This window comes from Oreochromis aureus, linkage group 14 (assembly GCF_013358895.1).
Source record: "Oreochromis aureus strain Israel breed Guangdong linkage group 14, ZZ_aureus, whole genome shotgun sequence".
NCBI classification, from domain to species: Eukaryota; Metazoa; Chordata; class Actinopteri; order Cichliformes; family Cichlidae; genus Oreochromis; species Oreochromis aureus.
In genome coordinates, this window is record NC_052955.1 from 26,133,437 (window position 1) to 26,159,595 (window position 26,159).

The 26,159-nt window shown below is 42.1% G+C and overlaps 1 protein-coding gene across 2 annotated transcripts in view; it reads right to left on the minus strand.

Annotated features, from left to right (window-relative positions):
- Positions 1–3,462: 3,462 nt before the first annotated feature.
- The window catches only part of dscamb (Down syndrome cell adhesion molecule b), a 127,176-nt gene continuing 104,479 nt past the window's right edge, over positions 3,463–26,159 (minus strand). The window contains exons 12-33 of one of the 2 annotated variants that reach the window (XM_039622256.1): positions 24,225–24,421; positions 23,659–23,755; positions 23,405–23,533; positions 23,093–23,260; positions 22,463–22,533; positions 21,738–21,981; positions 20,854–21,000; positions 19,792–19,947; positions 19,564–19,697; positions 19,283–19,436; positions 18,992–19,109; positions 18,741–18,907; positions 17,908–18,006; positions 16,737–16,925; positions 15,681–15,971; positions 13,141–13,317; positions 12,772–12,802; positions 12,416–12,531; positions 12,188–12,337; positions 10,189–10,389; positions 9,489–9,791; positions 3,463–4,825 (exon numbers count right to left, since the gene is read on the minus strand). In XM_039622256.1, coding sequence (XP_039478190.1) covers positions 4,317–4,825; positions 9,489–9,791; positions 10,189–10,389; positions 12,188–12,337; positions 12,416–12,531; positions 12,772–12,802; positions 13,141–13,317; positions 15,681–15,971; positions 16,737–16,925; positions 17,908–18,006; positions 18,741–18,907; positions 18,992–19,109; positions 19,283–19,436; positions 19,564–19,697; positions 19,792–19,947; positions 20,854–21,000; positions 21,738–21,981; positions 22,463–22,533; positions 23,093–23,260; positions 23,405–23,533; positions 23,659–23,755; positions 24,225–24,421 — 3,848 coding nt within the window. In that variant the 3' untranslated portion in view covers positions 3,463–4,316. Of the gene's footprint in view, positions 4,826–9,488; positions 9,792–10,188; positions 10,390–12,172; positions 12,338–12,415; positions 12,532–12,771; positions 12,803–13,140; positions 13,318–15,680; positions 15,972–16,736; positions 16,926–17,907; positions 18,007–18,740; positions 18,908–18,991; positions 19,110–19,282; positions 19,437–19,563; positions 19,698–19,791; positions 19,948–20,853; positions 21,001–21,737; positions 21,982–22,462; positions 22,534–23,092; positions 23,261–23,404; positions 23,534–23,658; positions 23,756–24,224; positions 24,422–26,159 lie in introns of both variants that reach the window. The other variant, XM_039622257.1, reaches the window with a different exon arrangement.

The following is a 26,159-nucleotide window of genomic DNA, read 5'->3' on the forward strand; positions in this document are numbered from 1 at the left end:
ACGCTGCAGGATCAATACAGAGGCAGAGCAGAGAGATGGAGGTCAAGACTGAGAAGAAAAATAATGGGCCTGGGAGGGATAAACACAGCGAGCACAATCTGAGAACTCCGGGGGAATTTCCTTCCGTTTCATGCTCTCTAAATTGCCCCCCCTGTCTCCTACCAACTCTTAAGGCACCTCATTATGAAATCCACCTGGGAGCTCTCTTGACTGTTCCTAACCTCGTGTGTTCACTGACAGTGCACATCATGCTATGGTATCCTCCTAGGAGAGTTAAAAGAAATCTACTAAAAATCTGCACCACAGCACACAAGGGCTTCTTCTGAAAATTAGCAGTCATACAGTACAGCCTCATTCCCGTGGGAGAGGTCTACTCGATGCTTGGAAGGGTTTGAACAAATTCTGTTGCTCAAAATAAACAATATTTTTTCCCACAAAGTATACCCACATATTGAATCTGAAATTTTGGCATAGAAAATTATTCCACAAGCAAGCTAGCAGAAAAGTCAGAGACAAGTAAGAGATAAATGGATAGAACATCTAACTAAACTAAAAGTGTATGCATAGTGTTGCTTAAAGGTTACTTGAATTCATCTAGCAGGGTGGTGGCACATCCAAAATAAAAACAGAAAGAAAGGTTACAAACCACTGCACTACACTTTTAGCTTTAAAACCTCCTCATCCCGTTCCACTATCTCAGAGTTTCCCTCAGTGGCTGCTGAGCGCGGTGGGAGGTGCGATAATGGCCCACAGCCAGGGGGCAAGTCACACACTAACACCCCAGTCCTGCTTCTTCCTAATGTATGAGGGCAAGTGAACAGGCATGAAGTATTCTTGGTGTGCAGGTGGGCAATCTATCTTTATTATAATACCACACACCAGCGAAGGGAGTCCACAGGTTTAAAAAAGAAACTGCAATTATTGTCATTCGCCCACGGTGCTAAATTTGATTTCCAGTGTGACCGTTTCCTTGCAAACATTTATAGCAACTGCATGAAGTTTTCCTGGTGAATCAGCAGCCGGCAGCCAATTTCAGAGTCTGCTGCAGACCATTTTCGTGTTGCACTGAATGGACAAATGTATGCACCGTAAAGGGAAGAATAAAACAGCAACAGAACAACTTAAAGCAACTTCAGCTGCATCGATTTACTAGCAAGGATTAGCATAGTGTGTGTGTGTGTGTGAGAATTTGTGTGGTTATTCATTGGGGTGCAAGCAATCTTTTCCCAGCTTCTGCTGTCTCATCCACATTTGGGGCACCGTGGGGATCACTGTGACAGTGTAAACCTGATCTAGCCCCCAGTGTCAGCGCTGGCATGAATAATTCACAGCGTTCAGGGTGGCGTGCTCCTGCAGACACACGCTGGAATGGATGCTGGGTTGCCCTTGATGTTTCTCTCCAGGTTGTCACAAATAGTTTTGGTGCTGAACCATCCTTTTCCACCTCCTCCAAGTCCACACGCTCACTGCTTGTTCTCAGCAAAAGGACTCGATTCAGTGACTGCACAGTGCCATCTGTTGATCAAAACCAACGCCGAGCAGCCGCACAAGCCTGTTTTAATTAATGCTTGTGCCATGCCAAGGTTGTTCTTCACTGTTACATGCTCCCTGCTGGCGTGTGGACACACTCAAGAGACCGATTCATTGCATTCAAACAACTTCTACACACCAGTAATCCTCCGTAAAACGTGACGTGTTTGTTTTTTAATGTTGTGTGTGTTTTTGTGCTTCAGCTCAGTTTTTGTGGAGGCTTATGTCGATGAGAAATGTATCGACAAAATGAAAAATAAGAGAATAATAATAAGAAATGATCCCTTCAAACAGCCATTTCTTTAAAGTGGTTTTGTGTTACTTTTAGTTTAGTTACCTTTCTACAGGCAGAAAACTCTAAATTATTGTTGCTGTTAGGAGTACTTCAGGATGGTATCTCTATAGTGTGAGAAGACTTGGCAGCACTGTTTAAGCTCACTGCTAAAGCTGCGACATTTATGCCATGATATGATGTATGTATGGATTTCACAGTAACTGGTAATTCACACAAAATTGGGAATAGTTCAGGTTAATAATGGACATCAAGTGCTGTCAGATGATCGGTGTTATGGTTCCACTGTGACGTCGGACAGTCAGCCGATCAATGCAAAAGGTAAATGTTAATTCTGTTTTTTTCTGCTGTATGACTATATGAATGAAGCAACTTATGGATTTGTTTTCCAGATATCATTAAACCTTTCATCCCTTACTTGTTAATGCTTTTTAAACTTTTTCCTTTACAGTATAATTATATTTTGTACGGCCAGCAGCTTTTTAGATGAGGGTCTTTTCCTCAAATGGTGATGGCTATATAAATATCTTACAAACTCCCAAACTACAACTATGCCCAAACGGAATAAATTACCCCTGGGAGGAGTTTGATTTTGCACAGCTTCCAGCCAGAAGCGTAGACCATGTCTGACAGATCATACTAGGGAACATGTGACTCACTGGCACCTCGACTGCAACCTTGGTGGGTCTTGGACCTTGGTTTTGAGTTTTGAGATTTTTAGTTTCTCTAGTTCTGTATTTTTCATTAATCTTAATCTGTAATGTTGTTTGCTGTTCTCTTTATGTTGGGTTTTGCTTTCCTTACCTCAGTGTCTTTAGTTCTTTGACAGTTTTAGTTGTTAGTTTGTGTATTTCCTGCCTCTCTCAGTCCTGTCACCGTCTCCGTCTGTTTACCTTTTGTCTTTGTGTAAAGTCTGCATTTCTGCTCTGTTACTTCCTGTTTAGTTGTGATAGTCTCTTCTCCTGTGTGCGTTGTGTTCAGTTTCCAGCTCTCACAAGTTGAACAGTTTTTGTTCTTTTTGACAGTCTTGTCATGGCTGCAAACACCCCTGCAGCCGGTGGACCTTTTCCTACCACACGTTTCACTTCTAGTCAACTTTCCATTAATATTTTCAGCAGTCATCTTCTGTGGCTTCAATGCATTGTTCCCCACTGACAGCTGTGTGCACTGAACTATAGTGATACAAGGTATTTACACTGTCTGAATAGTCATTTACTCACACTGGAAATTAAACATTTTAATAATTTAAGATACAGGATTTCAGATTTTCATTAACTGCAAGCTATTATTACCAAAATTAAAACAAAAAACAAAAGGTAAAAGAAAGTTTACTTTTTTAATTAGAAGAAAAAAAATCTATTTTAGATGCACTAGTATTCGGATTTTGCATACTAATGCATTTCCAGGAACAATCGTCAAAGTAAAAAACTTTGAAGTTTGTCAAAATTATGTTAAATATGCAGAAAATCAGGCTGCAGTCATCAGGAGGTTATTGATCAAACCTCTTTTAGATATTACCAGACATGGCTGCCGTTTTTTGGTAAATTAGGAGTTAAGGTGGAAAGTATAAGAACAACCATGTTAAAGAAAAAGGAGGGATATTGATCTTTGGAAATATAAATCAAACTCAGATGTGTGCAAACATGACTAAGGACTTTATTAACCAAATCATTTTCCCCATAATATCCACAAATAAAAGTGATCTCTTTATATATATTCACATTGTATAATTTCATAGTGTGACAAAAATTCTCTTTCTCTGTCTCTTCTTTTTTTTTGGGATGTCCAGCCATTCCTATTAATTGTCATTGGATCAGTCGCCATGCAGTCGTCAGAAAGGTTGAAAAACATTACGATTGGTCAGCATTGGCGGTCACGTCTGGGGTCTCTCCTCTTCTCCTCTGTTGGCTCCTTGAAGTGCTAAAAACCCCCTCAGTTTCCCAACCACAGATTTCATCACACTGCGACAATAAAACAAAAATAAATTAAGAAAGCAACGTTCTCCTGCAGAGTCCTCCTCCCTGTCCCTTCTTCTTTTTTAAATATTTTCTGTTTTATATAATAATAGTAATAATAATAATGACTATAATTGTCCTTGATATAAATTCAATAGTATTTTTTTCTCTTTCTCAAATTTTAAATAAATCATTTTGGCAATCCTCATATTTTGTCACTTTAGAATAAAAGAATATTCAAGTAGAAAATAAAAACTGTGAGAGAAAATTTCATCAGAAGAGGAGCGAGGCGTGAGAGAATGAAAGGTGTGAAAGCAACAGAGAAGAGCGAGAGAGGAAACAAAGAAAAGAGTGAAAGAAAGAAAGACAGACTCAAAGAAAAGCATCCACTTCAGACGCATGTCAGAAACAGCTCTATATACAACAATTTCTGTTGTGGAAAACTGTCCGTCCTGTGCCTTTCGTCTGCCTCTTGTCCTTCCTCCTCCAGTGTGTCTGCAGTAGTCCTGTTGTCTGAAGCAGTCCGCTGTGTCCCAGTGTTATACCAGAGTGTAAGACTTGGCATAGGGGTTGTTGCTCTGTTTCAGGTGTCCTCTGGAGTCCAGCAGTGACTCCTGGGAGGTGCTAAGCTTGGCAGCCTGTGCTTGGGCTAGATCTCCTGAGGAAGGGACCTCTCCCCGGACCTCACCGCGGGCCTCTCCCCTCTCCCGGACATCCCTGTGTGGGAGGGTGGAAGCAGTTCCTGGCTGCCACTGCTGAACCTCCCTGGGTGAGGGCACTTCCATAGGGGTGGGTTCCATGGGAGGTGGCCTCTTCAGGGTACGGCTCCTCTGGGGCTCCAGGCAGGTCTGACCCATGGCTCCTCCGCCTCCTCTTGTTTCCCCTGTAGCACCGGCACCACTTCCACTTGCTCCAGCACCACCTCCACCTCCACTGCTGCTGCTGCCACCACTGCTGCTGACGCCCCCGCCTCGGGCTGGAAGAGGCACGCCGCGGTTCAACAGGAAGTCCATGCGGAGGTAAGGTGGCAAGTGGACCAGCTCTCCTCCTGGGAGGTGACACACAGGAGACAAGCAAAAAGACTAAAAATGCTGTCAGCTTCTAAGGTGTTTGTGAAACTAATGTCCCACTCATAGAGGTCTAAAGACCAGTTGGAGACTGCATCGCAACCACTGGTTGCCAAGAAACCACAGCAGGAGGATGCTTGCTAATACTATAAAGTGGTCTTTATGAAGTATGCAGCGCTACACCCAAACCTCCTTGAGGTTGCTTGGCTGCTTGCAGTTGCAGTTGCACTGAAGATGCTCACATGTCTGGAAAACACTTTCGCCAATTACTCACCAAGCAGTAATGAAGAAGTGGGGAATGCAATGGAGTTGCACCTTTTGAATCACGTTGGTTTCAGTGGTGAGGCTGTGAAGGTGAATTGTTCTCCTAGTCTGGTTGGTGCTAGGTGGTTAGTTAGAGAGTGTTTGCAGACAAATCTGTGTTTTCCATGCAAACAATCTGGTAGAGACCAAGGTGCAGCACCCAGGGTTCCTGTGACCAATTTCACCCAGAAAACTTCACCAACTACTCACCAACTGTTTTGGGGAATGCATATTCTTCTCTAGAGACCGGAGGTTGCCAGTGGGGTTGCCAACCTTGGGTAGCTTTCTTTTTCTCTGCCCATGATGGAAATATCTGTCTTTTCTATCTCTAGCTGCTAAATGCTCAATTACATAGATTCTAACGGTTTTGGGGGGCGAGACAGTTTATAATGGGTGTCAGGTTGTTTTTTTAAAATCATTTAGCTTCTGTGTCTGGAGGAAATGCTAAGACCAGTGGGACTAATGAGTAGTTATGATATGCACCATAAACCAAAGCAATGAGGTGAAAGCCATTAAAATGCTCTGCAGAGCTACTGGGAATATAGTCGGGTGATAATTCTCCTTGGCTTCTTCGTCACTTACAAGATTACACGCGGTCATTTGCTGATTTGCTGAAGATATCGATTTGGGAAGCATTATTTATTGTCAGCTATCAGGGGTATTTAAATCAATCTAAGGCACTGCTTCAGTGAGGAGGAAATAAAGAAATCTTTGAGATATCACCAATAATCCCCATCTCTGGTGGTGAATACTTAACATAAGCTGATTTTGAGAGATGCCTCTGCCTGCCCTGAAACAGTGAAGCTACTTTCTGGGCTCCCTGCTTGTTTGAACACTACACTTCAGCAGGCTCGAGCCCTGACTTGTCTCCGCAGACTCCAATATGTTCTTCCTTCCCCTCAGTTTAAATTAATTGCACAGAGCCGAAAAAAAAAATCTATATTTAATTCACATTCACGCCGGTACATTTTCTCACCTCGGGCCCCTCTCGGGATTATGATTCACGACTATTATTTTAATGTAATACCAATCTTCGCTATGTGTGAATCTATTTAGTTTAAGAGTTGGTATTGGGAAAAGAGTGCAGGAGATAATGTAATAGGAAAGTGAATATTACAGTGTTAACTTTGCCATCACTGTCAGGGACGGATGCAGTGATGCAGTGGCTCTCTCCTCTTAAAGCGATGAAGCTGAGTGATGGCCTTCTCTGCCACCGGCATGTATGTATGACATTCATTCATTTGTCAATTTGCACTTTTCTCTCAGTGTTTCACTGCACGAATGAGAAGAACCTTCAAAGGCCTGTGGAAACATAAAGCAGGTCAGATTTAATATCTTGACCGAGTGATAAACTTTGACTAAATGTTGTCATTAAATAATCCTCTGAGGTGTTGGATTAGGAGAGGCGCTTTGGGTTCAGCGAGTTTACTGCTATTGTATCCATTCTACTGAGTGGATTACATGTTTAACAGAGCAAACAAGCCAATCTCAAAAGAGCGTCGGGTTACCAGATCGGGTGCTCTGCGGTGAGATTGAACACTTGATGAGCTGAGCAGCACCTGCACTGTTTCATTAGTCATGGAGCGTTTACGTTTCACGGGAGCAGGGATCAACATTTCAACACGTGCACGATTTAACGCTAAAATAACATTTTCAACGCATGCTCTCTCTCTCCCACGCACACTGACACACTCACATGTACTCGGCCCACACATGCACAGAAGTATACGCTATATGTAGACCCACAGTTCCTGCCTGCACAGCATTAGCCGAGGTCATGTTTGCACTTCCAGCCCAACGTGACCTTGGAGAATGGATTTCTGGGTTCACGGGGAGAATGAATAATTTACTGTGTTTCATAACAAGCCCTATTAGTGCCACCAAAGATGATGAATGAGTAGGAGTGTTAATTGAATTAAATATAGATTTAAGTGATTCCGTGGGGGCTCATTAGAAATGTGGTTTGAAAATTCATCAGCCAGTAAATTTCAGATCGTTCAGTAATGGGGCATTATGTGTAGCCACGATACAACCGCAGCTCTCTGCCAAACCATTAATCTGTGCAAGTGTCTGTTCCCTTATCGCTGTAGTCTCCTGCAAAGGATATTATGTGTGTCGTTAAGGAAGAGCTACGCACAAAATATTTACAAGCTGATTGTGCGACGATTGCTGCTCATGGCTCCGTAAATCCAGAGGAACTTGTTGCAAAGGCCCAGTGGAGAGCTGCACCTTTGACCCCTGCATGGACAGGTTAGGTGAGCTCACGTCACTCAGGTGTAATAGAGACAAATATAGGGTTGAAGTCAGGTCATTTACCCACAGTCAAGCAAAACAACCTCCACACTGGATCTGTATTTTTTAGAATTTACAAGTGTGGAGATGTTTTAAATGAGCTGTCTGGCATTTTTGGAATGTTACTCTCTTCTAAAAGCTTGTTGGAAAGTTCGATTCTGCTGTCACATCTGTATGGCTACACCTGCAGTAGCAAGCATGACATGGCATTAAAAATGTCTTTTAAGAAGTCATATTTTAACATGGCAGTGGTCCTGTGCAAGTGCACACCTACGCCTATCATCCAGCATCAGTTTCCAAGTGACCTGGGTGACAGAGACCCTGCATCCACATATTCAACAGTAATATGCATAAAATGTTTCTAAATAATTTTGGCCAGATTGGTTAATGTTTTGCACCTCTCTCTCTGTACTCTACATGACAACTTACTAATAAATAGAGCTCTGGTAAATCTTTGTTAACTGTAAACTTCCAGAAAACCATGTAGTGATTTTATAGTCCATTAACTGCAAAGGCAGCAAAATACACAATGCTTATACAGCTAAAATAGCTGTACCTACCAGACCTGGTGTCAATTACTGATGTAAATGACACCAGGGTCTCAGCACTCAGCGCTCCCACACCAGCCTGAAAGGAGTCTGGTATCACACTGACAGGTCTCCAGTGTGGCAGTAAAGAGCCGTTTTGTGCCGAGTGACAATAGGCAATAGAGATTAGGTTGACTGATAGCCTTTAGCCGACCTCTCTCTCTGCTAAACTGGTGATACGAGTCCGCCGTCCTGTGCATAAATGTTACAAACATAATGAAGCCTAAGAAGCCTCAACTCAGTCAGGTCAAACTGAAGATTCTGGGATGCTTATAGTTGAGAAATAAAAAAACACAGAGACCTAAATTTCCAAACACCTTCGACTCTGCTAATTATCTGTGGCCCCAGAGATCAGAGGGGATGACAGAAGCGCTGTGAATACGTGTGTGTGTTTTTGAATGTCTGCGCTTCTGTGTGTGGCCAGCAGCTTTGCGGTGTGACTGCCAGATCTCGTAACTGATCTGCAAATCTCCCAGGAGGAGCAGAGGGTCACGTAAGGTAAGACTACAACCTGAGAGGAGAGAGCACAGCACAGCAGGTCTACCTCAAATTGCAGAAGTAATGAAAAACTTTGGAATCACGTTTTTTTTCTTTAAAACCCATACGTATCAGTTACTAGTAAAAAGTTTTTTTGTTTTCTAACAATGACGAGCTTCCCCGGGGTTCAGCTGGGAAAACTGCATATTGGAATTCTTCTTGTTACTTTGTTAAGGGCCTAAAAGTTGCCAAAACAAGGAGCTACTCTCCCAGGAGGCCTGTATAGCAACAAACTAACACCTTTTAAAGAGCTCTGTACTGGTTTAACGAGACAATACCTTAGCACCAGCTGGGTGAAGACTAAGGGGATGCATCCTTTGGATGGGAAGCTGATGGCAGTTGAATTAAAGCAGAGGGTGGCCATAAAGTGAACTGACAGGCTTTCGCAGAATAATATGTGGTCATTTAGAAAACAGCTTAAAAGCCAAAGAGACCAAAGTCACTGGTTTTGTTGAAAGACTACAGAGGTTAGAGAAAATCTGTAATGTAATGTGATTTAGCTGCTCTGCCCATTACACAAAACTATACCTGCCTGTCGGCTTGTAAGTCGTGTTGGCTGCAACAGGAGAACAAAACTCTTTCCAGGACATGTTCGCTCACGTTGTTGGCAAAGAAGAAGCTCAAATTTTCCTGTTCGAACCACACAGGTGAGAGAGGTGCACATGAAAGCAAACGGATCTCTGCAACATCTGTTAAGCTATGTTCAGATGAGCAACCCAGTCAGTCTCAAGCATGTGGTATAAATGATTGCAGCTGCCCACATTTTTTGTCTTAGATTTCTGGTTAAATTCTCTCAACTGGTTTTCTTGATGAAGAAGACGAATATAGAAGCTTTTCTGTACATTTACATGCAGTTTACTTTCAGAAAGGGTGGTTCAGCTACGAGTTGTGTGTACGCTGGGCGTGACAAACACCACATCCTCACCAGGTCTGTGCGCTTTGGGCACGGCCATGTTCATGACCCTGCTGACATCCTGAGGTTTGGGCGGAGAAGCGGTAAAGCGGCAGATGCCCGACTCGGACGGTGTGCTAGAGGTCAGGCTGTCGGTGTAGTCGTTGGTCCCTGCTGTCATCTGTTCAGATGAGGTGTCAGAGATGAAGCACTCGGTGATGGTGAACTTGGCATGGCGGAGCTGTTCCTCCATCTTGGCATGCTCATAGGCTCTGGCCAGCTCCTCGTAGGTGGAGGAGGCACTCTCTGTTGATACCATGCTGCTCCGTGCGCGATCTGAAGGTCACAAGTCACACATCGTATAGCACGTGTTTAGTTATTGTAAAGAATGGTGTATTAAAAAGTTATGGTTTATCATATATGTGGATTATTGCCGTATTTCCTGTGCTTTTCAGGTTTATTTATTATTTAATGTGTTTTAAATATAAAAAATGCATGCGTTCAAGTTGGATTTGTACCCTGCAATACTCAGCCAAGAGCACGCCCCAAAACTGCACTTTGGAATAAAAAACTACAGCCCAAATGATTTGGATTGCAGAGAAAAGCCAGCGTGACATTCATGCTGACTCCTCACACTTGAACATCTCACAACAGCAACATGATTTCTGTCACCTCCTCCAACTTTAAACCCATACATATGAGTCCATGTTGTTTCTGGACAGCGCCGCTCTACCTGTATCCTGTGAGGGGCTGACACTGTAGCTGTCGCTCTCTTTGTCCACAGATCCAGTGGCACGCGGAGTGGGGAGTCTCCAGTCAGTGGTCAGGGTGTGTGAGGAGCTGGTGGGGTGTGGCCGGTTCAGAGTCCACTGGCTGGCGTATCGGCTCCGTGCTGCGGCAGGACCAGCTTTGGCAGTGCGTCTGGCAGTGGGATCTAAGTAAGGACAGAGGGGGTCGCACTGTTAGTGAACACAGTCCTCTGACACAACAGAAGGCATATTTTTTGGTCTAATAAATAATTGTTAAATGACACAGATAGATCTATTTACTCCTAGCAACCATTGCAGAGTCCACCACACATGACAGGCACGAGACAAATGGATGCGAACAAAAAGTCTTATTTTATTTCTGATTTCTGTGTCAATAACACATTTTTCCATAACTGTGCAGGGATTTAAAAAGTGGATATGTACGTTTCCTGCTGGGCTTTCATGTAAAGCTACAATTACTCTCTCTAAGAGAACTGAACATTACACTCAATCCAATCGTCTCATTGCAGACAGACACACAAACCGTCACCTGTCACCCTGACCCAGACAGACTACTGGTCTATTCACTGCTGGGCAGATTCAGAATGAGTCTTTTAAAAAAGGCCTGGATTGGTCTGTGCAGAGAAGAATAGTGCTGGTAATTGTAGTAGGTCAGGCTGTAATTTTATCTGTGCGGATGGGAGGATAAATGATGGAGGTGTTTGGCCAGCAGCAGGGAGGGGGGAAAAAAAGCAGAGTCAGCATCTGGGCTCTTGCCCCACCGGACAAATTAAACGACCCAATCGTGTGGCTGTTTGATTAGAAATGACTGCAAATGTGTGTGTTTGACTGTGATGAATATTGGGCTCATGCCAGTGTTTTCAAGTTTATGTGAGCACAGATATGCTGTTGTTCTGTTTATGTCTTGTTTATGTGTTTGCAGATATCAAGCAAACCTAAAAAGCACATGTTAGAGAAAATTAAGAACTTTTCTGATGAATTACAGTCATATTTTTACAGTAAGGAAACCAGCTGCTGTACTTTTATCTCACCCTGTCAGTTCTTCTACTATGAAGTCTGTGGTTTAGCATTGTCTTGCTGTCCTTCCCTGAAAAAAATGTCTTTCCCTATACTCATGTTACTGGCCTGTTGTCAGTTAACAAAATTAGTAGCAAAATAGTCCTCCACTTGTTTCTGTTTAGAACCACTTTAATTTCCAGCCTTTTCTTGCCCACAACCCAACATTTCTGAGACAACAAATTAAAAATGAGCAGATATTTTTTATGAAATAATAAAATGTCTCAGTTTAAACGTCTTTTATGTTTTCTGTGTTCTGTTCTGTGTGAGACTTGCAAATCATTTTAAACAGCCTGTTGTAAAATGAATCATTTAAAGTTTAAGCCATTTAATTTGGACAAACTGAACTGTGTGACTCAGTGTTACAAATACCACAATATATTGTTAGGTGAATCCATCTGCAGCTAACTGCACAAAATCACTTTGGTACATCACTAAGTGTGTGCATTGAGGTCTGCGTCTGTACTCGGGTCCAGCTGGCCAGTTGGAGCGCGGCAGTCAGATGGGAATATGTCAAGAAAAGGCAGGGAGATAACAGCTCTTCATCACTTCTGCTTCAGTGGGGCTCAAACACCAGAAGCCCAGCTGTTGTGCTTTGTCATCTGACTGCTAAAAGGTGGTACAATACTCCACGTGAGCTGCCTACTGTTAAACTCAGACCGGCTGGAAAACCCGTTTGCTTTGCATGTACTTTACTTCAGAGCGATTTGCACTGAAAAGCTTTTACTGTTTGTGTTTTATGGTGTAAGATGAAGCTGCAGAACAACCAAATAAAACAATATTACTGCTTTATCCACAAGACAGTATTCAACGGTATGCTAGAAGCACAGCACAGCACTCGCAGTAGTATTGTATTATTAGTAGTAGAGGAAATAAATGTTGAGCACTGACGGTGGTGGGACTCACTGGTTCCAGGCCTAGCATCGGACACATCCACCAGCGGTCCAGTGGCCTGTGACAGAGACTGGTAGTGGACTGTGTGGGTCACTGTGGAGGACTTCTGTTTATTGGTCTCCCCAAAATCATTGTCTGTCAGCAGCACTGTAGACCTGTCATCTGCAAAACGGGGGAAAAGACTTTAAGTATCGTCCATATTTTACACTTAGACACACAAGTCTCACTTTGAGGCCTTACCGATTGTCTCCATGGTGTCTCTCTCCTCGATGAGGAGCTGTGCTCTGGGGATGTCGATGTGCATTCTTAGCGTTTGCTGCTGCTTGTTCACTGTGTCGGGGGTCCGGGTGTTCTTACTGAGGAGATTAATAGGAAAAAAAATCCTTACTTTTCAGCTGTGATTTTGCACTATATTGCAGAAATGCTAATTGAATTTAATTTAAGCTGATAAGTAGCTGTAAGAAAGCAGGAGGGACAGTGTGAATGCAATATATTTGATTTTTACTGATGGGCACTGTAACTCCGGGCTACACAGTGATTTATGTTCCCCGCTCAAAGGAAAGCTGTGTGCATAAATTAAAATTAGGAACACATACCTCATCAGCATTTCTGCCAGGCTTTTGGCATCTGTGAAGTCAGCAAAGAGGCAGTTAATATACTATAATAGCACTGTCCTAGTTGATAAGCCACAGCAGCTCTAAGAGTGTACAATCACTGACAACAACTCTTACAGAAAGGCGCCAAGTGCAAAATACTCAGAGGCAATTTCTTCATTTTAAAGGCAAACTCAGCCTAAAGTTTTACATTTAAGATTAATTACACAACACATTTTTGTCCGAGTGCTTATCTATGTATTGGAGATCAGGTTTGCACACAGACATGTTGGGTTTATAGACCAGATTTACACTTCACACTCTGTAAACAGGATGCAAATTCATATAAACACAACTTAATCTACAACCCACCTCTGAGTCTTTTGAGCCTCTGCTCCCGCCTTCTCCTCTTTAGCACCATGAGCATAATAAAAACCAGCACAGCCACCACAAGAATAGAGGTGATGGTCACCACCATCTTCAGACCGCCACTGCCTGACATGTTGTCTGAGATGGGATCTCCTGTTTTCAGCAGAGGAGGGATGGTGCCTTTAAAGGGAAGGTGAAAAAACAACATTTGGTAAGATTTTCACATACTTTAGTTTTGAATCTTCAAAAACATTTAATATTCTACAACAGCAAAGTGCTGTTGATGGTTTCCTGCAAGACAAACACTGAAGATAAGCTTTTATGCAATACAGTTAAAGAATATAGGGATGACAAGATGCTGATTCTTTCTTAGGATGCTGCTTTTCCACACGCATGCTCTTTATTGGGATGTCACAAAGGAATAGAATAACTAAGAACACCTGAGGTAATAGAGTAATATACTGTAGATACTTTATTATCATCTAAACTTATATTTATTATGCTGTACTGTACCTTATTGTTTATCAGCCGTCCTATCAATTTTATGATACAGACATCTGGATTCAGGTGAATCCCAAGAGAAGAATCGAGTACACACGACCAGTCGGTGGATTTAAACCTGGTTAACATGGTTGCAAACAGGCTTTTGAACACTTTTTAACTTGCAAAAATATACGTATTTGTGACATTTTGATGCTGTATTAAACAGCATGTACATTGGCATCCTTGGATCAGTTTGTCCATCTCCTGTCTATGTTTGTGAAGTAGCTTTTTTCATCTGGTCCTAATTTATTAGTTAAAGTATTTTCTTCCTGGTCACAAAACTTTTTCAGTTCAATTCAATTTATTTTTATTTATATAGCACCAAATCACAACAACAGTCCCTTCCAGATGCTTTATATTGTAAGGTAGAGACCTTACAACGATACAGAAAACCCCAACAATCAAATGACCACTTTGATTAAGCACTTAGCGACAGTGGGAAGGAAAAACTCCCTTTCAACAGGAAAAAATCTCTGGCAAAACCAGCCTCAGGGAGGTGCAGCCATCTGCCATAGCTGGTGGGGGAATGATGGGGAACCAGGTTTGTAGCAGACTGAATATGTGGTGTTAGTCTGCAGGACTGCTTCTCAGCAGCTGCGTTAAGCTGTAAACTCACTGTCACACTCACAATAGCATCCACACACACTTGTGTCCCATACACACTCACTCACATACATGCATGCACGCACACATAACACCCTGACAGGCAGCTTACACGTCTCAGCAAAGCTCTTCAAAGGAAATAAGTTAACCGTCTGGAGAGCACAGTGCTTACAAGTTCCTATCCTTCTTCACAGATCCTTTGTGTATGACTGACACAATCTGTAGCCCAAGGCAAATAGAGCGACGCCACGACCCATGGAGAATCAGAAGACCATCCCCGTTCTCTTACTGAGCCTTGTTCAAAGGCTGATAAAACAGTGTGACAGACAATCTAAATAAAAAATACATTCTCGACTGTAGGCAGAAGTGCAGAATGGCACTTTATGCTGTAACGCCGACTCTGCGAGCAGCAAACAGCACCAGAGTATTGAACAGAAGCTTTACTGAACAGACCTCTCGAGTCTGAGAAGCAACGAAAGGATCACACTTTTGCTGTAGTGTTTCCTCGGCTCAGAACAGCCTTCGATTCAAGTCTTACATTAACAGTTTGACCCTTCTTAACAGCGAATATATTTTGATTCTTATTATAAGCTATTTTTGTCAAGAGTGTATTTTTTATGTAGGGCACCTTGTTTTTCTTTGGAAATATTCTTCAAACTCTGGAACACTCGACAGTTTTCTGTATAAATAAACAATCATTATTATTATTATTATTGTTAATTGCAATCATTGTAAATACACTATATGGACAATGGTACAGGACCACACCTCTAAATCTTTTAATTTAGGTGTTTTTATGTCCAGGGGAACACCAAGGCGTTCCCAGGCCAGCCGAGAGATATAATCTCTCCAGCGTGTCCTGGGTCTGCCCTGAGGCCTCCTCCCGGTGGGACATGCCCGGAAAACCTCACCCAGGAGGCGCCCAGGAGGCATCCTTGTCAGATGCCCGAACCACCACAACTGGCTCCTTTCGATGTGTGGAATTCTTTCTGTGGAATTTCTTCATTCCTAGATATTACATGATCAATTATAAGTAGTTTTATTGCAACGTGGAAGTGTTTAGCAACCAGATCAACTCAACCCTGTAGTGTTGATAGTGTTTAAGACTCCCCAGCGCTCTGCTGACAAGTTCCAAATCTGGCATTAACATCTAAGTATAAGTTTGTCCATATACTGTAGTCTTGGACTCAGACTGGTTTCTTGCAATAGAATGACAGGGTTAAACATTTCCCAACAGACCTTCATTTTAGTAAGAGCCCAATTTTGCTAATAACATTTCTTTCATCTACTTTTCACATTTTTAGTATTTTTTTTAAACATTTTTATGATTTCTTGAGTCATCCATGATTCATCCAAAAATCCACCTTAACATGCAGACTGTTAAAATCCAAACTCACTTCCGTCAGCATTCAGAGTAGCAAAGGTGATCCTCTTCTCTGCTGAGCCGGCGCTGTTGGTGACCTTCATCTGCAGTTCGTACCACGTTGCCTCCTGCAGGTCGTACAGGATGTAGCTCTTGGTCAGCGATGTGCGCTGGGCTGTGGTCCAGGTGCCTGAGTCCACTGCTCGGTACTCCAGTATAAAGGAGGTGATTGGACAGCCTCCGTTATTCCAGCCAGCCAGGTTGAGCCTGGCCCTCGTGGAGTTGATGCTGGTGAAGAGTTCATGTTCTTTGGCAAATTGAGGTTCTGAAGAGAATACAGACAGAAAGTTGTAACTTTTGCATGTAAATACCAACTGACCTTGAAAAATAAAGTCAGTATCAGTGATTGAAATCAAAGTAGCTGAAGTATTATTTTAGATATAGGTTACCACTATTTAGCAGGTATCTGTGTCTGCCCGATTCACCCACACAGTCATGCATGGGTGCACCAAGCTCGCCACCGAAGCTAGCTAGCATTAGCTGCTAAATGTCACCATCTTGTCCAAATATGGATTCCCTCATCTAAGCTCATAAATCCTCTCTCTGTGGGAAAACTGTAACAACTATTTTGCCTTGACTGCACATCACTTAAAAAATTTATTAAACCACCTGTCACAAATAAAACAATAAACACAAATATCAAAAACTTGTTTAAAACTAAAAATTATAAGTAAATAAATTTCATTTGGTCATGTGATCTTCTTTTTCTGCTTTTTTGTAAAATAGAAAAAAATCACAGAAAACACCAATAATTATATTTTAGCATTAAAAAAATTTTCATTAAAGAGCTTGCACATACTGGTGCATTAATCATTGCAGTAACATTAAAAAACATGTTACTAATTACCAGTACTGCAAATTTAGGGTAGGTATGACATAAAACTTGTTGTATATTGTATATTATATATTTTAAAAGAACCCTTTTCTGGCCAACTATACCCAATGTTGTAGCACTGCTGTTTATACTTGTTAGTATAATAATAATAATAATAAAAATACTAAGGTTTGAAAATAAACAAGTACTCCGCACCTTTTCCATGAGTCTTAGCTTCAATGATCTCACTGATGCGCCCTGGTCCCACTGCATTCTGGGCCGTCAGAGTGAATTTGTACCACGTGCCACACTTCAGGTTCTCCAGGCGATATGAACGCTCGCTGGGGCTGATGGGAAAACTGCCCCACTGCTCACTGTTATCTTCTGAGTACTGCAGAATGTAACCTGCGAGGAGGAGAAAGAGGTATGAATGAAGACATGACACAGTATATCTGGAGTGAGCTGAGTCAGAATAAATTTGATATTATTCCAGTAATACATAGTAATCTCATGTTACTACCTTTTTAATATATTTATGGCTCCACAGTTAAATATTAGATGTAAGAAAGTATTTTGTTTACAGAGAGAAACATTTGTAGCCTTTAGTTCACCAGAATGTTTTCTGGTCCTGCATTTATCATCAAAGGAAAACTCTCAATAATGCTTAGACAGAGGCTTATTTTGGAAATTCCTGGAAAAATTTCGGAAAATTTTATGACATGGAAGAACTTAAACAACTAAAAAGGATCTCAACTGCGAATCAAGGCAAACAGGTCCAGCTATTTCAGATAAAGTTGGCACGTATCAGCTAGGACTCTGAAAAATTAAATCACAATTTGTTTATAGGTTTTGTGGTCACAGGATGAAGAAAAATAGACCAACCGCTCATCACAGGATCCCGAGAAAAGGCTGCATGCTAGGCTACAAACAGACATCAATAAACTTGCAGTAGGTGTGTGTATTTTGGTGATGGCTGTTGCTTTGTGCAGGAAAGCAAAACAAATATCACAGAGAAGGTATCATAGACAGCTTCTTTAACGGCTCCAGCTCTGAGCACAGGAGCCCCTTGATTATGTGCAATGATAAATCACTACAACTAGTCTCAGTGTGATTACACTTTCTTTAAGATGGAGCGCTTTAATCTTCACTTAAAAGGACCTAATCTTCCCTGCTGTTTTTTAATCTGGCTTTTAGGACTCCAGTATTGTGCTGTACCAGCAGATAATGAGACACGAGCAGCAGAAATGGGGGTCAGGCCACAGTTTGTGTGTGGTGGTGGTGGGGGTAATTGTTGTTATATAACGGTGCATGTTGTTGACCGTCCACTTCCTTGTACTGTTTGTTGTATGTGCACATGTTATGTTCAGTGGATGTTGGACACCCTCACCTCTGATGGAACTCCCTCCGTTGTCTCCTGGTATCCATGACAATGTGATCGATGTGGTGGTGGTCTTGGTCACTGTGAGGCGTGGCTGATCAGGTGGTACTGTGGATATGAGGACAAACAAAGGTCAATGCTCGGTTAGTCGCTTGGATTAAAGTGTCTCATGGTTCACTTGACCCAAGTAAAAAGTCAATTTACTGTATAACTAAAATGGTGTTCATTGTAATTAACTTAACAAAATGTAAACAAAACAAATAAAAAATTAAATTTAACAGTGATGTGGCTGCTAGACATTTCATTGGTTACACCTCACTAGTACTGGGTTGGGCTCCTTGCTGCCTTTAGAACTGCAGTAATTCTTCGTGATACAGATTCACAGATTTTGGTTTACATTGACATGACAGCGTTAAACAGTTGCTGCAGATTTATTGGCTGCACTTTCCTGAGTCCACGAATCTCCTGTTCCACCAGATCCCAAAGCTGTTCTGTTGGACTGAGAGCTGGTGACTGTGGAGGCCGTTTGAGTACAGTGATCTCACTGTAATGTTCAAGAAACCAGTTTGGGATGATCTGAATTATAGCCTCAGTTTCCTGATCTTAGCTGGCAGTAGTGGCACAACTGGACATATTGTTCAGAGTCACTTAAATCTCCTTTCTTCCCCGTTCTGATGCTCGGTTTGGTCTTGACCATGTCTATACGCCTAAACCCTGAGCACTGAGTTTGTGCCATGTGATTGGCTGATTAGACATTTGTGTTAATGAGCCGCTGAACAGGTGTACCTAACAAAATGGCCAGTGAGTGTGTATATAAAAGGTAGAAAATAAATACTTCTTACCTTGCACCTGCAAATTGAGTGTGATCTCATCTGACCCCCAGTTGTTGCTGGCCACACAGCTGTAGTTCCCAGAATCCTCTGCTTTCACTGTACGGATGAGGAAGCTGCCATTGCCGTAGACAATACGACGACCATCCACCAGGACGGGTGTAGGTGTCCCATTGGTGCTGGAAAAAGGCATGAAAATAACCAATCTGTATCCTAGTCATGCTGACCAGTACTACATGCTTGTTTGTGTGTGTGAGACCTACTTTCCCTTGAGCCACTTGATGGTGGGAGGAGGGTCTCCAACCGCCCTGCATGGTAAAACAATGTCCTTCATCCAAGGAGTGGTCACTGTCCCATTAAATGTCAGGATCCTAGCTGGAGCTAAAAGCAGCATAAACACAAAAATAAGTTACTGTTCCTGTCTTCCTATAGGTTTATGCTCTGTGTGATTAAAGCACCACTATTAAAGGAACCATGCAATTCCACTTAAAAAAAAAAATCCGTGGGAAAATTCCTACATGACACAAAAGGCCAGTTTAGTTAGGATTTTGTACCTTTGGCCAGAGGCTGCACTGTGATCTTCTCACTGTTGTTGCCGTGACCTGCAGCAGTCACAGCCACCACCCAGATACTGTACTGTCTGGTCAGAACCAAGTTTGGGATCCTGTAAATGTATGCATCTGGAGAAGCCTCAAACTCACTCATCACCTGTGAAGCGAAGGGACGGAAAGGATTAATGTATCACTGGGCAGCATCAGCATGAGAAAGTGCAGAGAGGCTTGTGAGGAAGACTGAAGAAGACCATGAAAATCTTGTGGTATACAAATGCTATTACCATCGGATGCAGGTTGGAGCAGAAGACGATGTATTTCCTGATGATGCCATTGAGTTTGAGCGGAGGCAGCCAGGACACGTAGACCTCTGAGCCGCTGGAGGCCGCGGCCTTCACTCCTGCTGGAGGCCCAGGAACTGCAGAGGAACAACACGGTGCCATTTACACTGAAGCATTTTCCAGGAGCAACTAAACTATAGTCAACGGGGAGTTATCTGGGATTCCTTATACCATCCTCTTTGGTGCGGACGTAAATCTGTTCACTGCGGACACCATCTCCAGCATTTGTGAAGGCTAACACTTGGATGCTGTAGTTGGTGTACTTCTCCAAACCATCGAGCTCCAGAGAAGGCTGACTGGTGGTCATATTTCTGATTTCTCCCAGTTCTGACACAAAAAAAGAAACATGTTAATAAGTCTGAATGTATAAACTGCGGCAGAGTAGAGCAAGAGCAGTTAATTCAGCTCTGAAAAGTTACAAAACTATCCCTCTTCACATGTGATAAAACTTAGATAAAGTATTTTAAACCGACAAAACTTTATTATATTATTACTCGGATTTTTACTCTGCTCTCATCTTCTCTTCCCTCTCTTCTTATGTCCTGTCAGTCAGAGCTGAAGCAATGAGGCTCGCTGGAATTATTGCACTGTGAATTATTGATGGCGCCCGGCCAGACTGCAGGTTCGCTCACTGCTATACTGCTATATATTCACAGGAAATACAACCACAAATCTTCCCTCTGTGAACTGCAGGCTTCGCGTTTCTACTGCTGATGAGCATTCGTGAGCAATCAGGATGTAGTGTAACGCTGATTGTCCAAAAGTCACATGCTGGTCACAAAATATGAAAAATATAAAACATGTAAGTACGTTTATAATTCCAAGGAGATAAAACTGCATGAGACTTTTAAAAAAAACTATATTGTTAATTCAACAAGGTGGCTGAAAATTATATTTAAACCTTTAAAAATGTGTAAAAATGAGCTCATCGTTCTGCTGTTAACCACAAACAGGATGAGTCAGAGACAAAGCACCATGAGTGTTCAATAAGTGATAACTGTCCTATACACACACACACACACACTGAAACAGCTTCAAAACACCATTTTACATCATATTGTTGCACCATGACAAAACCACAGCGCCACCTAGTGCCTGAGTAAGCAAGCAACGACAATGAAATAAAGACAGGGACCAAAGGATTGGCCTAAGTGGCAACTAAAAGGTGCGTGCGTGTGTGTGTGTGTGTGTGTGTGTGTGTGTGTGTGTGTGTGTGTGTGTGAATGCTAGTACCTCCGTCAGGCAGGTTGGCCCAGTAGATGACTCTGTAGCCCTGCAGGTTCCCATTCAGAGACTCCCTGGGCAGAGGTATCCAGGAGAGTGAAATGACCTCTGGAGACTTGGCCACTGCCAGAACATTTTCAGGAGGCCGAGACGGCACTATCAGAGACAAGGGAGACAAAAAAGTATTGAAGTGGAAGCATAATGGAGTCTTTTTAAGGCAAAGTACCCTCATCTAGGCAATTAAACAAGTATCCAAAAATGAATCACACAAATACCTCCTGCCACCAAATATTAAGTCAGAAACCTCTATTTAAATTTGTAAATCATTTTATTTTACAACTATGATTATTTTAAAACGAGGGAAGTTTATCATATATATTTGCATCCTGCAGTGATTCTGATATGTTAAATGTATTATTATGTTCACTAAATCACATTCTAACATTAAATACTGAATGTATTCTTTCATTTTGGAAAAGAGATGTTTTTTGAGAGACAAAATAAAAGGTTTTGAAATAAGAAGAAACACTTTATTTTTCTTTTTACAATCTGTACATCGTTCTATGTTAGGAACCCAGACAGGAAACTGAAGAGAAGCATACTGTTTGATGTAATGCAGTTCAAAATATGCCCAGTAGATGGAAACCTTTCCACAAGAATAGCTTTGAGGTTTTGAGGCCCTGCTCATTTAAAATGGCTTGATGTGAGAGGAATCTGAGAATATGCTCATCCTGTTCAAAACAACTAAAACTGCTTCTATTCTTCAGTTACAAATACAGAATAACTAAAATACGTTATTATGCTACAAACTACTCTAACTGCTAAAGCGCAACATTTTCAGTATGGCTGCATGGAAATGCACCAGGTAAGAGGCGCCCACATCCCCTGCTTACCATCCTCCAGTGTCTTAGTGACCACTTGCTGTGAAGACGGCCCGGTGCCTGCTCTGTTTGCAGCCTGCACCACCACACTGTACTGGGTGAATTTCTTCAGGTTGTCCAGCACGATGCTCTCTGTGGTATCGCCCGTGCTGTCCACACTGATAATGGTAAACTGGTGGCTCCCACCGGGGCTGTACTCCCTGTAGCCCACCTGGTAGCCACGGATCACACCGTTCTGCAGGTGCTTCTGTGGAGGCTGCGAGAAGAATCAGGAAGCTCATAAGTCCAGACTTACTCAGATTCTTACTATTGGGTAATTCTGAAATACTTTATGGCTAATTGTGTTTTATATTTGAAATGATTACATTAATACATTGTCTTCTGTCAGTCCATACATACCACAGATTTTAATAAATGGAGCTGAATACACTGAATTACTGTGTTAATTTCATTGTTAAATTCAAGATATAATTTTTACTTTATTGCAGTTTGTTTAAATTCCTGAAAAACACACAAATAAATAAATAGCATGGCAATTTTTGCTACATATCCAGGATGCAAATCAGTATTTGGTCTGATAAACCAACAGTTATCTTTACAGTATGGTGCAAAATTAGGCTGTAAATGAAAAGACTGTTTAGTGTTTATTCACGATGACCAATGAGATGCATGCGAATAGTCCCTGTGTATGAATGGCTCAGCTCATAAAGCGGCACTTAAAAACTTTCAAACAGCACCTTCCAGGAAACTTTGATGCTCTGTGGGGAGGTGGGCTCTAGAGTGACATCTTGTGGAGGGCCATCAGGAGCTGCAAATGAAGCACATCATTTAACGTTATTAAACACCGCCGGGTATAATGCGGGGAAAGATGATTCACTGTGAAATTTCATTTGTTTTCAATCTCGTTCAGCTACACTAGATGGTGCTGTTGAGCTGAGATTGCATGTTCCTCGATGCACTTGCTGATTCATGAGCCCAGCAGGTTTCACCTTAACTTAATAATAATTAAAAAAAAGAAAAAAAAACTTGTAACATCACCAACTTTAACCTTAAATAATGTGAGGAATGATATATGAATTTTAGCACTTTATTTTAGCAATGAATCCCATAAAATGTGCCATTTTAATGCGCTGGAATGCCTGAGGGAGGATCATTATAGGCAATAGAGGGTAAGTGAACACTGATAGGGATGACTAAAAGCAACGGTGGACTGAGCTGTTTCTCAAGATATAAAAAACGATGATGACCTGCATTTAAAGCAACTGCAAAATAATTACGTGCACGACGACTCAACAGGTTTGCGAGGCCGGAGGAAACAGGCTCTACGTTAAACAGAGTATCACTCCCCCAAACTGAAGCTCACTGACCTGCTTCATCAGTAGTGATGGTGAGCTCATTGCTGGGGTTGCTGTTGCCGATAACGTTCTTGGCAACCATGCGGATGTTGTAAGTGGAGGAAGGGTGGAGGTCGATAATAGTGGCCTGGTTGAGCTGTGGCGAGACATCTTTGGTTACCTGGGCTGATAGCCATGAAGCTAGAAGAAGCAAAACACAAGAGGGTGAACACACACTGTCAAACAATCGATAAAGGTTTTTGCTCTTTTATAAATTCTGGATTGTTGTTGTTTTGTTTTTTTTGACTCATGATAGTTACATCGCTCCCCTCTCCTCGCGTCTACCTGATTTGTTCTTGCACTCAATATCGTATCCTGTGATCGGGCTATTTCCATCGAAGCCCATAGTCCAGCGGAGCGCTATGGTCCGATCTTTGACATCCCTAATCTCCACCTCGGGAGGGTCAGGAGGTTCTGTGGAACAGTAAGTTTGAGAGAGAAAGAGATGCAAAATATCTCAAACAGCAATAAATCACTCAAAACTTTTTCCTGAAACCAATCCACTGACAAAAAAAAAGGTGAGGTGAGTTGAAGCTCACCTTGCACTGTCAGCTGTATGATGCCTCGGTCCTCGCCGAAGGAGTTGATGGCATGACAGGAGAAAAACCCAGAGTCCTCGCGAAGAGTAGGCATAATCTACAGAGAAACACACCAAACTCGAGGCTTTCAAGTGGGCAGAGCTTTGCTATCAGGTAGGAATCTAAAACACTGCTTCATCCTGAGTGAGTTTAAAGGATGGCAGGGCACTGAACCCATCTCCAGCACTTTCATCTTTTAATTTGAGATAAACTAGAGAGAGGCTGGACCTCCACTCGATTATCTCTTGGCGTACATTGCTTCAATTTACTGCATTACATATGTACTTGTTCATAATGTGTATTAACCACCATTAAATTTAATTGGAAAATACCTTCTTAATAATTCATACTCTAAGACATTAATACAATGAGAATGTATTTTAGCCTGAATTTTCCTCTGCCCTGCCTCCCCTACGCCTTCTCCCTTTCTGCTTTCCATCTGTCCATACAGATAAAATGACTGAAGGTTGGCGTGCTGCCCGAAGATTCGAAATGCGTTTCGATTTACAGTGAAACCGAGCACTTACCACGAGCGTTGAGATGACTTCGTCGGCCACCTCTTTGACAGTGACCACATATCTGCTGGTCTCGGGGTTGATAATGCGCTCTTCTTTCTCCCAGCGCACCATGATGGGTTTCTCTCCGTGAGCTATGCAGCTCATCCTCTTCTCCTCACCCTGCGTGGCAAGAGTGGTGTTCGGGTAGGAGGTGATCATGGCTGGTACTGCACGGAGAATTGGGTGGGTAATGAGTAAAAGTGAAAAGAAAACAATATGGTTTACTGTATTTATTTGTTCTTGAACTCCACTACAGTAGCTTTGCATGATTCTCTGAAAAAGCTTTTTTAGCACCAACCTCCCTTTGAGCAAACTTTCAGAACAAAAGAGTTAAACTTCAAGTAGACAGGGTTGCTCTGCTCACAGCCACACCCACATGCTTGAGATGACCATATTAGGGATATCCCCTGTCTTTGTCATCATATCGAGCGAAGAGTAGAAAAAACTCCACTACATACACAAAGAGACACACACAAACGTATCTACCTATATACTACAGAAAAAGGAAGGAAATTTGTTTTGGGGTGACTATTTCTTTGTTGCCAATAAATCCCATATTGTTGGAAAGCCTCTTTATTTCCCTTTAAATATCGCCTATGTAAGGAAAATGCATTTGTGGGTTGAGCAGCAGAGTTGAGTAGGAGGGTTGGGCCCATGAAAAATTTGCCAAATATTCTCTGTCAATGCCAAACAGCTTATTCTGCTGCTGACTCTTGTTTGGTGTCATTTACTTATTTAGAAACAAGACATATTTTAAATGTAACAATTTATTTATTAATTTAACAAACAGGTGCCTTTGTAGCATGCATATATACAGCCACAGCAACCTAGAACATCTTCTCAATTCCCAAATATTGGAGGTAGTCTCTGATAAACCCGGCTCTGCGGGGGTTGAGCACTGTCATCTCAGAGGATAGAGTTTGGTCTCAGACGGTGGAGATTTGGGATTGACTGGAGTCTAACCCCAACACTTGTGAACACTTCCGAGTTCAGTTTAGGTGTCCTTTTAGTGCCAGAGTTGATGCTGGCTGATGGATGGGATCCATCTCACAGCAGTGGTTCCTCAGATTTCAATCATCCGATCCAATGAACGAGACCAAACAAGAGTCAATAGTTTTTCATGGGCGCAACCCAACTGCTCATCTCTGCTGCTCAACTTTGCTGCTCAACCCACAAATATGGCACCATTTGAGGGGAAATAAAGTACAAGATTTATTCCCAAATACTAATTTCCTGACTGCTAGATTTCTCTATATGTGGATGTGACTTAATGCTTAATGTGTATGTGTCACTTTGGAATCACTACCTTCACATTTTAGCATAGACTTTTACATCAAATTAAAAGATATCAATTTGTATTTCCCAGAACATGGCACACTCTACTGTGTTTCTTGTCTTATGCTGAGAAAACTCTATTTCTGCTTTTTTGTGACAATTATGACAACCACTTAAACACTCCAGGGACCGTCACGAACTCCTGTTTGAGTCTGCCTGTCTCTCCCAGTACTTAGAAGACTGAAAAGGAGCCTTTCAGGTAAGCCAGCGCCTGCTTTGATAAAGACAGTGAAGGGTAACGTGCTCCTTTCTGAAGATGAGGTAGAGGAATGGAGGAAGGAGAAAAAAGCAGTGACTCCTGACTGAACTCCCTTCGGTCTGAGAGTGGAGTCGGTCTGGCTCTACGGCGTAACCGCACACCAGGCTCATTAGCAGCACATCTAGCCCATGTGCGAGTGTGTCGTTCAGCAGAATGAGTATTTGTTGTGAACGTCTCTCACCCACAATCTGTACTCACACTATTCTCGTACTCACACTCTCTTTTATTCCATCTTTTTCTCCCTTCTTACATGAAGCTGTCTCCTGATCGTAACACTCGCAGAGACTTTCAGGTGCTATTCACACCATAAT